Source organism: Chenopodium quinoa, unplaced genomic scaffold (assembly GCF_001683475.1).
Source record: "Chenopodium quinoa cultivar QQ74 unplaced genomic scaffold, ASM168347v1, whole genome shotgun sequence".
Taxonomy (NCBI): domain Eukaryota; kingdom Viridiplantae; phylum Streptophyta; class Magnoliopsida; order Caryophyllales; family Amaranthaceae; genus Chenopodium; species Chenopodium quinoa.
The window spans coordinates 1630876-1644289 of NW_018742292.1; the positions used below are offsets into that span (position 1 = coordinate 1630876).

The 13414-nt window shown below is 35.1% G+C and overlaps 1 protein-coding gene across 1 annotated transcript; it reads right to left on the bottom strand.

Moving 5' to 3' along the window:
• Positions 1–390: 390 nt before the first annotated feature.
• LOC110686665 lies at positions 391–2582 on the bottom strand. The gene is made up of 3 exons (XM_021863276.1): positions 2160–2582; positions 1527–2075; positions 391–1308 (listed from the first exon to the last, which is right to left on the bottom strand). The coding sequence occupies exons 1-3, from the start codon at positions 2580–2582 to the stop codon at positions 391–393; spliced, it is 1890 nt and encodes a 629-aa protein (XP_021718968.1).
• Between the last annotated feature and the right edge of the window lie 10832 nt (positions 2583–13414).

Consider the following 13414-nt stretch of genomic DNA (forward strand, 5'->3'; position numbering starts at 1 on the left):
TGAAGCGGTATCCGGTCAGAAAATTAATTATGAAAAATCGGAATTGTCCTTCAGTAGAGGGGTAAGGGCTGAGCAAAAAGATGAACTTTTGAGTATCCTGAATATAAGGCATGTTGATCGTCATGAGAAGTACCTAGGTTTTCCGAATATTTTGGGGAGAGCAAAACGGTTAGTTTTTGAAGCTCTATTAGATAGAATCTGGAAGAAATTGCAAGGTTGGAAGGAAAAGCTACTGTCGCAAGTCGGAAAAGAAATACTCTTAAAATCTGTAATCCAAGCGATCCCGACCTACCTCATGGTTGTTTACAAATTTTAAAGTGAGGTAATTAGGAAAATTCACTCGGCTATGGCTAACTTCTAGTGGGGCCAAAGTAAGGGAAGGAAGCGTATTCATTGGCGAGGATGGGACTCTCTTTGCACATTAAAATGCCTCGGACAGAAGTTCCTCAACTGTGATCTGGTTTGAGTTCCTCTACCAATATCACTTATAATAAGGTATGTTGGATGAGAGCCTCGATATCTGAATGGCTTTGGTTGAAATTCTCTGGCAGGAACTCCTATTTGAGGCACTTCTTCTTCAATTTCTTCTCCATTTTCCTTGTTGCCAGGTTCTCCATGATCTCGTTCCTCCGGGTTTTCTTGATTTGGAACTTCAGCATTTTCTTTATGTTCTTGCTCAGGTTCCTCTCTTACTTCCTTGGTTTGCTTGGAGGTTTCTTCATCTTCTTCCCTGTCTCTAATCATACCAATTTCATAATCATTATTGTCTTGTTCCTGCACATTCATAAACATATTAGATTCATCAAATATCACTTGAATGCTTTCTTCTACACACAATGTATTTTTATTGTAAACTCTGTAAGCTTTGCTATTTGATGCATAGCCAAGGAACACAGCTTCATCACTTCTTTCATCAAATTTTCCTATGTTCCTTTTCCAATTATTATGAACAAAGCACCTGCATCCAAAAGCTTGAAAGTGAGAAATATTGGGTTTCCTGCCCTTAAACAGTTCATAAGGAGTCTTATTGATGATTGGTCTCATCATAACCCTGTTAATAGTATAACATGCAGTATTAATAGCTTCAGCCCAGAAGTTTCTTGGAAGACCACTTGCTATGAGAATAGTTCTTGCCATATCTTCTAGAGTCCTATTATTCCTTTCAACAACTCCATTCTGTTGAGGAGTTCTTGGGGCTGGAAAGTTATGATCCATGCCATTTTCTTTGCAAAAGTCATCGAATCTTGAATTCTCAAACTCAGTTCCATGATCTGATCGAATGTGGATAATTTGATTTCCACTTGAATTCTGTACTCTTTTGGCAAAGGACACAAATTCATCAAAAGTTTCATCCTTGCTAGACAGAAAAATCACCCAAGTAAATCTAGAAAAATCATCAATAATAACTAAAACATATTTCTTTCCACTTCTACTTTGAACACGCATGGGACCACACAAATCCATATGAATTAGCTCCAATGGCTTTGTGGTGCTGACCATGTTTTTGCTTTTAAAAGAAGACCTACTTGCTTGCCTCTCACACATGCATCACAGATATGTTGTATGAGGAACTTGACTGAGGGAAGCCCTATAACCAAGTTCCTTGCTCTAAGTTTATCCATGAGTGAGAAGCTAGCATGTCCAAAACGTTTATGCCATAATAAGGGATCGTCATTAATGGCACTCAAGCAGGTAAGGTTGTTCCTTGGAACAGAATTTAGATCCACAATGTATGTGTTCCCTTTTCTAGTTCCTTCAAGAACAACCCTTCCTGTTTTATCATTAATGATGTTGCATGAATCAGAGGTAAAACTTACAGAGTTTCCTTTATCACAAAATTGTGATATGCTCAGCAAATTGTGCATCAAACCCTCGACCAAAGGTACATTTTCTATTGAATGAGAACTGGACCTTCCTACTTTTCCTTTAGCAATTACTTCACCTTTTTTGTTGTCTCTAAAGGTCACAGATCCTCCTGGATAGGCCTCTAGTGAGAGAAACTTTGATTTATCTCCTGTCATATGCTTTGAACAACCACTGTCGAGGTACCACGTGTTGTTCCCCCTCACTAGGACCTGCAAAAGAACTTATTGGTTAGATTCAGGAACCCAGGTTTCCTTGGGTTCCTTGGACGTTGAAGCAATATCATATTTCTTTACCCAAACTTGCCTAACATTCTTACTAACAGACTGTTCCTTCTTGTTACAAGTGGCAACAAGATGACCAGTTTTACCACAGAAGGTACATACTTTATAACTAGGCAGGTCTACATATTTTTTCTTGCCCTTATGCTTAGAACTTATGAATCCTAGACCTTCAGTTCTTTTGGTTTGAGCATTCTCTATCCACTTAGGAATTCCAAACTGGCTAATGCTTCTTTCTTTTCGAAGCTCAAGTTCCTTCTCCACTTTTGCCTTTTCAATTCTTAACTCGTCAAGATCATATTTTAATTTTTCAAAATCCTCATTAAATTTAGGCAAATATTCAGAGGAGGAACTTGGAGACACTTCAGCATTAGCAAGTTTGTATTGAGTCAATTCTACATTAACCATGATATTCTCAAACTTGAGTTTCTCATTCATTTCTTTTAATAGAAGATTTTTGTCAAAAAGTTCAAAAAAATCTACTTTGAACATCAGTTCGTTGATTCTCAATCCACGTACTGTGTTCCTTGCAGACTTTGAGAGCTCTTTGACATTCACCTAGACGAATACTAGTGTGAGTCCAGTCATCTTCTAATTCAAACACTAAATCAATGAGAGCATCTTTAGTATAAGTTTTAAGCACATTAGGATCAAGGAATACCTCTTTAGCAAGCTCATCGTTGTAAGCCTTTTCATCACGTTTGGCCATCAGACATAGATGAGATGTTTCTTCTTCAGGTTGTTTCTCTTCATCCTCACTTTCTGAATCTCCCCAGGCAGCAATCATAGCCTTCCCAATGTCTGTTTTATTGAAAGGAGTTTTGTTGTAGTTGCTCTTAACTTGTTCATTTTCCTTCCCTTTACCTTTCTCTGTATCCCAAAGTGGACACTCACGATTAAAGTGTTCTAGAGATCCACATTTGTGACAACCAGAGTTAGTTTTTGAAGTAGAGGGTTTCTTGGTGAAGTTCCTTGATTTGTTGATTCGGTTGAACATTCTTTTGAACCTTCTCACCAGCATAGCAGCCTCTTCTTCATCGACTTCGGAGTCTTCTTGATCTCCAGCTTTGAGAGCCAAGCCTTTTCCTCGGTTTCCTTCACTGTTGCTTGTTCCTAGGTGCATCTCATGGGTTATAAGGGAACCAATAAGTTGCTCAATATTGAACTTTGTGAAGTCCTTTGTTTCTTGTAAGGCTGTTACCTTGGCTCTCCATCTCTCATCTTGGGGGAGGCTTCTTAGAACTTTTCTGACCTGCTCATCAATAGGGATTTGCTTTCCAAGAGAAACAAGCTCATTAGTAATGTTAGTAAATCTAGTTCACATTTCCTGAATTGATTCTTTTGGTTGCATTTCAAACCGTTCATATTTTGACATAAGCAAGTCAATCTTAGAGCGTTTCACTTCGTTAGTTCCTTCATGAGTGACTTGAAGTAAATCCCAAATTTCTTTAGCATTTTTACAACCCATAACACGGTTGTGTTCATTGGGTCCAAGTCCACAATAAAGTAATTTAACAGCAAGTGCAGTAATTTCCATTTTCTCAAAATCTTCCTTATCAAATTCAGACATGGGTTTAGGTACTACCTCATTTTCACCAGTGGTTTTGGTAATTTCAAAATCACCAACTTTGATCACTCTCCAAACCTGGTAGTTGTCGGCTTTGATAAAAATCTCCATCCTGTTCTTCCAATAGGTGTAGAATTTTCCAGTGAACATAGGAGGACGCTGCATAGAGTAACCTTCTTCCAGTTTCTCGTGATTGTTCATCTTGATTCCAGGAACTTAACTCGTTAGGGTTTCCTGATTTCTTCGAGGAACCGGCTCTGATACCAATTGTTGACTCGAATGAACAATACAAGAGGGGGGGGTGAATTGTATTGTTGAGGAACTAGGGTAATTTTTGTGGAATTCTTAAAGAAACTTAAACAAAACTTTAAAGTGCAAGAGAGATTTTACGTGGAAAATTTCTTGGCCCTAATCAAGAAGAAAAACCACTACCACAAGGGATTTTAATCACAACTCTTAATAAAAATAGGGCAAACAACCTATTACAAATTAAGACTTCTAAACTCAAGTTCCTCTACGAACTTAAGTTCCCCCTCAACTGATCCCTCAATCAGTTGAGCTCTCAAATCTCTCTCTTTCTCCTTGCTTCACTCAAAGCAATTTCACAATCTAGAGTTTACCCAAACTCTACCCCAATACAACTCAAGATCAAAACTTCTAAGATGCTAAGTACAAAGACACTCAAGGACTTAAGTGGATTTTTGACTCTTTTAGAAAAGCTAAGAATCGTAATGCTCAAGTGTACTTTTCAAAACAGAAAACTAAACCTATTTATACAGGAGGAAACCAGTTGAAAACCTTACGTTTGCCTTAGCTCCCACTATACCACAACTTCCATGAAATAAGGAAGTGCAGTTCGTGGATGCTTGGGCAGCAAGCTGAAGCATACAATAAGGAAGTGATTCCTTTATTTTCTCAACCTCCTTTACCAAGTAAAAGCCGTTTTAAAAATAGTTTTACCAAGTCAGATTTTCCAAAATATTAGGATAAAATCAGAACAGAAAATCTTTTAATAAATAAGATATTTTTACTTAAAAGATATTTTTCCGAAATAAAATTAAATCTTGTTAAAGAAAGGAAAAATAAAATCTTTATAAACTGAAATTCAATTCACTTTAATCCTATCAATTAACAATGTACTTAACATATATACAAGAAGCCTAAATAAATAATAAAGATACAATAGACTCCTTGGAACACAGTGAAGCTTCAACTCTGAAGCTTCAGTTCCTCACTCAAGGAACTTGGCTGCTGATTGTCTTCTATGTTCATCCATAGCTCATCCTTGGACCTTGTTCCATGCTCCGTTCTGACTCTAGAACTTCAATGCATATAAGAACCTGTCAAGTACATCAAAGCTTATAGACAAAAGTTAAAGCCCTTATGGGTTTGCTTAGGTTCCTTGAGTCATCATCAAAACTTAAGATCAACAATATTGAAACCCTAGATAAAATTCTGAAACGCCTATTGAGGGTTATGAGTCATATATCAAAGGGAAGGGCAGTGTCAATGTAGGAAACTACTTGACAGGTGATATTGTTGAAGCTCTAGGTGGTCAAAGGGGGAAGAAGGTCATGAGTCATAATGATCTAAGTCCCATGAATAAATTGTTGTTTAATCTTGTTAAGAGAACTATTCTGCCTCGAACTGCTAAGAAAGAGGAAGCTTGTTTGATGGATATGGCAGTAATCTTCTGAATCTCTAAGAATATTAAGGTTAACTTTCCCTCTTTAATGTACCACCATTTAGCACACTGTGTTTCTAGTAGGACAAAAGTTGGGTATGGAGCCTGTAGGGAATATTTCAAGCGTTAACCCCTAGCTTAAACCCCACTGTGATCATACACTAAAGGACGGTGGCGTCTAAAAGGGAAGGAGATACAGCAAAAGAGTCGCCAACAAGTTTTAGGAACTTGTAAACCGTTCACAGGGTGAAGGTTACACCCCTTAACGATCCAAGAGATCGTCAACTCCATAAGGTCTAGAACCAAATAAGGGTTCGGGGATGAAGGTACAAATCCAACTTAAAAGAGATTGAACCTGCCCTAATAATAGGCCTCTACTTTATTCTGATCGTATTCATGTGCGCTTTTTGACTAACATGCAATCAATAGGTTTACCCTAAACCTGTTTAATCTATGTTGGTTGAATACTAATGCACAAATAAATCTGTTATTGGCGATCACTTGAATTATAATCATATTAAATCCTAAACAAGATTATCAATTATCTTATATAAGTGTGATTACAAATACCAATTCCCTTTAAACATGCAATAAAAGGCGTGATCAAGCAATAACAAAAAATATATATCAAGCAACATAATAATCATAAATAATAATAATTAAAAATAATCATCATCACAATAATTATAACAATTATAATCATAAATCATAAAGAATAATCATAATAATAATCGTCATAAATAAAATAATAATCATCAAAATAATAATAATAATAATCATAAATTATAATCATTATAATCATAATCATGTTCATGTTAATATTAAAGCATAATAATAGAAAGATCCTAGGCATGATACTAACAAGATTAATAACAAACCCTAGCATGTCACTAAACAATAAAAATCAAACCTTTAACCCTAACATGATACTAACAATCATAAATATTAGGAAGAACATAGGAAGCATTGTAACAATCATATTTAGTATTAAAATTACCCTAGACATGATACTAGGAATATCATAATAACAATATAAACATGATCTCTACATCATAACATCAATAAAAACAATTAAAGTACTTACTTTGATGCCTCGTACCTCTTTCTAATAACAAAATACACATGTTAGTAACTTCAAGGAAAATAATAATCAAAACAATTAAATTAAATAATTGAAGAGAGATTTGGGACCAAACCCTCAGAAATTAAACCTTTCACGTCTAGGGCGAAGGCAACTTCGAATATGGCTAGGTGTTTCTAGATCTTGTGAATGCGAAATTTTGTATGTAAAAGCAAGTTTAGAAAAAGAAAGAGAGAGATGAATGAAGGAAGAAAATCAGAATTGAAAACTGGTTGTAGGTGATTATAATTGAAAACTGGTTGTTGATGAATGAAAACGGAGTTTTTAATACATTATTTATAGAGAAAATCAGCCAAAAAGATAAATTATCAAAACAGAGCATTGGCGCACAGAAAACAGAGCTGGCGCACCTAAAAAAGAGCTGGCGCCAGCACCAGCTAATTGGCGCCAGGCGCCAACACTAGCGCCAGGCGCCAATAGCAGGCGCCAGGGCCTAGTGTCAGGCGCCAATGCCTGGCGTCAGGCGCTAGTCCTGTTTTTAACGCGTTTTCGAAAATCAGATAAATTTGCCGTACAGGAGGATAAAATCGTATCTTTTCCTCGAAAAATGCTTTTTGATTTTAATTAAAACTCTGAAAAGTCAATTTATCAATGCTAATTGAATTAGGAATGAAAAGAACCTTCTAGAAGAATCTAGAAGACTAAAATCCTTCCTAATTACATTAGGAATGATAAATCATATTAGGCCCTCCCCTAGATCATTGGGTCGCATATAAAGCTCAAACCGGGCCTAGTTTAGTAAATTGGCCATAACTTCCTCAATATTCATCGGAATTGGGCTTATAATATATTGTTGGAAAGCTCTTTGCAAGCCCCATCCAACTAAACTATTATTGGACCCATATCATGGACCAACCAAACTGGATTGGATGTTTTCTTAAAATAAGTTTTCAAAAACAGAGAGAAGAGAAAAGAAATTAAAACTATCCGCAACACTAAACTTTCCACACTTTCGCTTCATTTGATTATGATTCGACGCGAAAGGTACTCATCACTGGGTTTGGTTTTGGGGAGACACAAATGGGTGTCTATAGAGCCATTTTGTCTATTGTGTTTGAGAATGCTGGAGTAGTTCTAAAGGGTAAGTATGGTGCTTTGGATGAGAAGCCTGAAAATGTGATAAATGAGGAAACTCTGGCTGGACTGAGTTTGGTGGTTGTGAAAGGAAAAATTCAAAAAATTGAGAAGGGAGAGAAAAAGAAAGAGAAAGTGACTGGGAAGAGGAAGGAAAAGGTTGTGTCTGAGCAGCCTGTGAGAAAGAGCAGGAGAATTTCCGCCAGTGCTGTTCCTCAAACCAGTATGGAACAGCCACTGGAGTTGGATGTTGAGGATAACATCCTGAATGGGCAAGTTGCTGAATTGATGGACAGGATGGAAAGGGTTGAGAATCAAGTGAAGGATTCTGTTGGAAAACTTCAGATGCTGACCCTGGAAAGGCTGGTGCAGGAGCAGGGGAAGGAGTTAAAGGAACTCAAGAAGTTTGTGCTAAAACAGGACAAGGAACTTCAAGAGTAAAAGAAGTTTTAGGAGCAAGAACTGAACAAGGCTCTACAGGAACAAAAGGAGGAGTTCCTGGTGAAACTCAAGAGTCTAGAAGATAATCTGGAAGCTTCTGCACAACAGACAAAAGAAGACTACAAGAAAATTTTGGAGTTTCTTGAAACCTAGCCTACCCTATTCCTTTTCAATCTTTGTTTAGCCTAGCCTATTTTCTCTGTCTCAGTCATGAACATCTTTAATTTCCGTTTTTAGTGTTTGAACAATTAATTTTGATTGTAAATTTTCTAAAATTGTTCAACTGGATGATAAATCTTTTGGTTTTAAATGATTAGTTGGAACTTTGCTTATTCTTGTGTGTTTATGTATGTATTGAACACTTATGCAGAAAGGTAGAACTTGCTTGAGGTTGCTTAGCAGCGCTGCCTTCAGCTTCCCACACTCGATGAATTGCTTATGGGGCTGTGGCTAGATGTTTAATAACTTGAAAAACAAGACTTTTTTATAATGCCAAAAGGGGGAAAAGATGAAGCAAACTTGGAGGCTATATTTGTTCTAGGTTTTAGTTAATAAAGTATCAGAAATCTCTCTGATATGATGCTTAAGTAGTTTAGTTAGTTTGTATTTTGTTTATCTCTGTTTTATTGTTTTTAGTTTACTTTTTGTTAATATAAAAAAAATCAAAAATACGACCTTCTATTTTGTTTAACTTGTTTTCAGAGTTTGCTTAACTTTGTCATCATCAAAAAGGGGGAAATTGTTGAAGCATAATGGTTTTGATGATGAGGAACTTGAACTAAAAGCAAACTCAACTAAAAAAGATTCTCTAGTGTGTGATTAGTCAAGGTGCAGAATAATCTTGGTGATTGAAGAACCATCTGAATCTAAGAAGACATGAAGAAGATCTTTATTGAAAAAGTTAAACAAATCAGAGGAAGAGTTCTCTAACAAGAGCTAAGTTCCCTAACAGGAACTTGAAGACTGGCAGTTATGTTCTTTGGTGGAACTTGATATGCTTGGAGCCCAAGTAATTTACCTGATCAGAGTGCGACGCAGCAATAATAGTTAAGGTTTTATTCTTAGAAATTATTGTTAATATGGTAAGTAGGTTAGTGCACGAAATTTATTAGAAACGTGATAAATTTTGTGGATTGCTAAACATCGCCCGCAAATCTCCACATAAAGCCCACAAATCTATATTGAATTTACCTTATTGCCCTAAACCTAAAATAAAAAAATCTAACCCATACCCACACTCTAATCACCCGAAAATACGGCAATGTTGAGGCGGCAACGCAAGGACTTGGCGGCCACAGCGGCGGAGGGAAGGACGGCTCACGGTGGCAGGGTTTTTTTTTTAAAAAAAAAATTTAAAAAAAAACCAGAAGAGGTCCCCTGGTGGTGGCGTCTGCTCCGGCCGCCGGAACCAGGGGGCTGGCGTCTGACCTGGACGCCTAGCCACGGTTGTGGCGTTTTCCAGAGGCGCCACCGCCGTGGCTGGGCGTCCAGGTCAGACGCCAGCCCCCTGGTCCAGGCGGCCGGAGCATACGCCACCACCAGGGGCTGGGCGTCCTGGCCAGGCGCCCTACCACTTTTTTTTTTTTTTTTTTTTTTGTCTAATATTTTTTTTTTGGAAAATCAGAATTCTTTTGTTAATGTTTAATATTTTTGTTTTATGTGTTAATGTTTTTATTTCTAATGTATATATTTTTTTTTAAATCAGAATTTTTTTGTGTTAATGTTTAATTAAAAAAAACAAAAACTTTAAATAAAATTTTAAAAAAAATTACAAAAAGTTTAAATAAAATTACAAAAAAAAAGAAAAAAAAATAAATAAATAAATAACAAATTACAAAAAAAAAAAATTACAAAAAGTAGGGGTGGCGTCTGGCCAGGGCGCCACAGCCATTGTGGCGGCGTCTGGCCAGGACGCCACAGCCATGGTGGCGGCGTCCTGACCAGACGCCACCCCTACTTTTCGTAATTTTTTCCCCGGATTATCTCGCTTTCCGGCGACGATGACGGCTCTTCGGTGTCCCTCGGCGATCCACTCCAGCTCCACATTCTTCGTGAGAGTGAATTACGATTTCGGTAAAAATTAGAAAAAGGGCAAAAGAGTCAAAGTAAAAATATTTGTGGGCTTTATGTGGTGATTTGCGGGCGACGTTTAACAAATCCCTAAATTTTTTTGGTAAATAAAATAAATATGGAGAATAATAAAAGATAGATTTTAGGAAAAGATTTTCTAAAAAGATTATTTTTCTCTAAAGTCGGTTTATTAAGAAAGATAAGTATTATTCTTAATAAATATCTTTTTTATACTTATTTTCGGAAAAGATTTTATTTTACTTGATTTGCTAAAACCGTGTTTAAAAGATAAGTTAAGTTAACATATTTATCTTTTTAGAAAACCTACTTTCTATACAAGTGTTACTTGTATAAATAGTAGAGAACAAAATGAATTAGGTTTTTGTGAGTTTATGCGTGGAAAAATCACAGTGCCTTAATTGAGTAAGTTTACCAAGCTTTTAACTTATCATATTAGTTTCGGATTTCATGCATTGCTTACCTATCATAATAAGTGTCTTATATTTGTATTGGTTGGGTTATTTGGGTGATATCTATAGTTAATATTACATACAGTTTTGTGTTAGCTTCTTGGTGAGGCTGTGGGTTTTGTACTGGGGTGGTACGAGTGTTTTGTGCTTTGGCAGTACGTGTAGTGCTTTGGTGGTACGAGTGAATCTAAGTGTGGTGCTTAGATTGGGTAGGATAGGGTCCTATATCAAGTAGCAAGTCCAGTGAGGAAATTGTGAAATAAAGGTCTGTGTCTAATAGGTTGTAACGTGGTGTTTGCTCTATTATAGTGAAGTGTTTTGTGTTTGAAATCCCTAAAGTAGGGTCGAGGTTTTACTTCCAGTTGGGCCCAGGAAGGTTTCCTCGTAAAATCTGTGTGTTTTCTTAAGTTCCTATACGCATTGTTTATTTATCCGCAAAAAGTAGTCTTTAGGAACTCTATACAATTCACCCCCCTCTTGTATTAATCATCTCAACTAACATATGGATTTGAGAATTTCATTGAAGATCTGTTTTTTTAGGAAGTAAAATACATAGTACAAGGATTTGATTAGCAACGTCTTCTCTCAAGTCTTTGCCCTAATCTGTCAAAAAAATAAAAATTAAAAAAAAAAAGAAAATTTGCTATTCATAAAAAGGATTTATATCTTGATGCATTGAGATATGTTTGAAAAGTTGTGGTTATTTTTTATTTTTGTTTATTTGTTCTTATTTTCAGCTATTTTTATTCAATTCCAAGTTTATATAACATACAAGTATAAAAAATAGTTCCAGATCCAATATACTACGTATATTCAATCAAAATTAATTTATAAAAAGTAGAAATTAGGTCATCTCCATCACTCACAGAGTTACAAAAAGTAGCAAATCATACGAGTAATTCATAACTAAAACATTTAAGATATTAATGTGTGTATCACCAGTTCTGCACCAATTTACTTTTTAAACATTAAAATTAACAATGGTTGAGAATGAAAGATAGCTCATGTCATTAGAGCTTCTTTTCTGATTTTTCCGATTTTAGGAGATTATGGTTTCATTTCCCATCCTGCCCTTATGACTCTTAAAAAATAATAATAAAAAAAAAAAGGTTTATTGTGTGCTTAAATTTGAAGGCCCACGAGTACAGTATCAAATAATAGATGAAATTTATTACTGTAGAATATACCGTACGATGTACTATGTAATTTGAATAAATTCAAAAGGTACAAATAAAATATTCCTAAAATATACTCAACAGTTGCTAGAAGATGTGGGTGCTTACTTGCTGTCTTGCTTAGACAAAATAGAGAAAAAACAAATGGACCATTTTAGAATGAATCTTAATTTTAGAAGGACTTTTTTTTAATTTTTTGGAAAATGTTAACTGTTTTTACCTTTTTCCTTCTTTTAATGTTCCCACGACATTATTAATATGTTTTTTCTTTAAATTAGGTGCTTTTTGTTGTGAATTGTAAAAAATCATTTTAAAGAATAAATCAAACAAGTTTAGATAAATATGGGGTTTAGATATCATTCTTTCCTAATAAGATCAAATACCAATCTATTTCAATTTAACGAACCGAACTAAATGACCTTTTAATTTAAATTTTATTTTGGCTGATAAGGAGGTGATTTTCTCAAATCGAAACGTTGACGGATTAAATCTAGGTTGAATTACTAATGAAACCCTTTTAAAAATGAGAGTAAGGCAAAGAAATCTACACTCTAAATTTATTTGAGACCTTCGAGTATTATGGTGATATTCCCTTAGTTTTTTTTTTTTTAAAAAAAAAAATTCTACATTTGTATTTGGTGCACTATGTTGGTACTTCAAAGTATCATTTTTTGAATTAGGTATAATGTATTTTTTTTATAATTAATATCATCATCTATTCATTTTATAATTTATACTAATGAAAAATTTAAAATATAATTGGTCATCTACAAATATGCCAAATCAAAATTGTTGCACATACGCAGTAGAAAAAGTAATTTTTTTTTTAAAAAAAAAAAATTCATGATGGTAGTTTGTCAAAAAATGGGGGGACATGGGTACTGGGTAGTCCTTGTCGATGGGACAGTTCTCATTTGACCTGCACTGAGCACCCAACCTTTACCTCGTTATATGCTTTTATCTCCTTTTATTATATTCTCTCTCTCCTTTTTTCCTAATTATATGGAATTTGGAGGAAACTCGGCTAAGTGGGAAGCATGTGAATAGATAGATATATTAAAGTGTTTAGAGTATTTTCATTAAAGAAAGTGTGCTAATTTTATAAGATGGTTAATTATAGGAAGTGTTGGAATTATTATAAAAAAATGGAGAGATTATTAACTTTAGCTTAGGGCCTGTTCACATTTATTGAACTGAGCTGAATCAAACTCAATTGAATTGATTGAAGTTGAACCGAACTGAAGTTATTGGAGCTGAACTGACTGAGCTGAAATGAATATTTTATGAGAGAGGGAAATTAGAAGTTGAACTGAACTGAAATGAACTGATTGGAGCTGAACTGAACTAAACTGATTAGAGTTGAATTGAACTGAACTGAATTTAAGTAAATATGAACAGGCCCTTAATCTATTACAAACTGCTAAAAGAGAAATAAAGAGGACTTTATTAACAGGGAGGATACTTATTACTTAATCTATTACATACTACTACCTCCTTCCCCAAAACTTCGACCATTTTGGCCTAATTTTAGTCTCAAAATGATTGATCCATTTGTTTTAAAATACCCACTAATTTACGACAATATTTGTTTAAAATTAGTTTCCTCATATAAAATTTTGTTTTTTCATGTATTTTTTAATTATCTCTC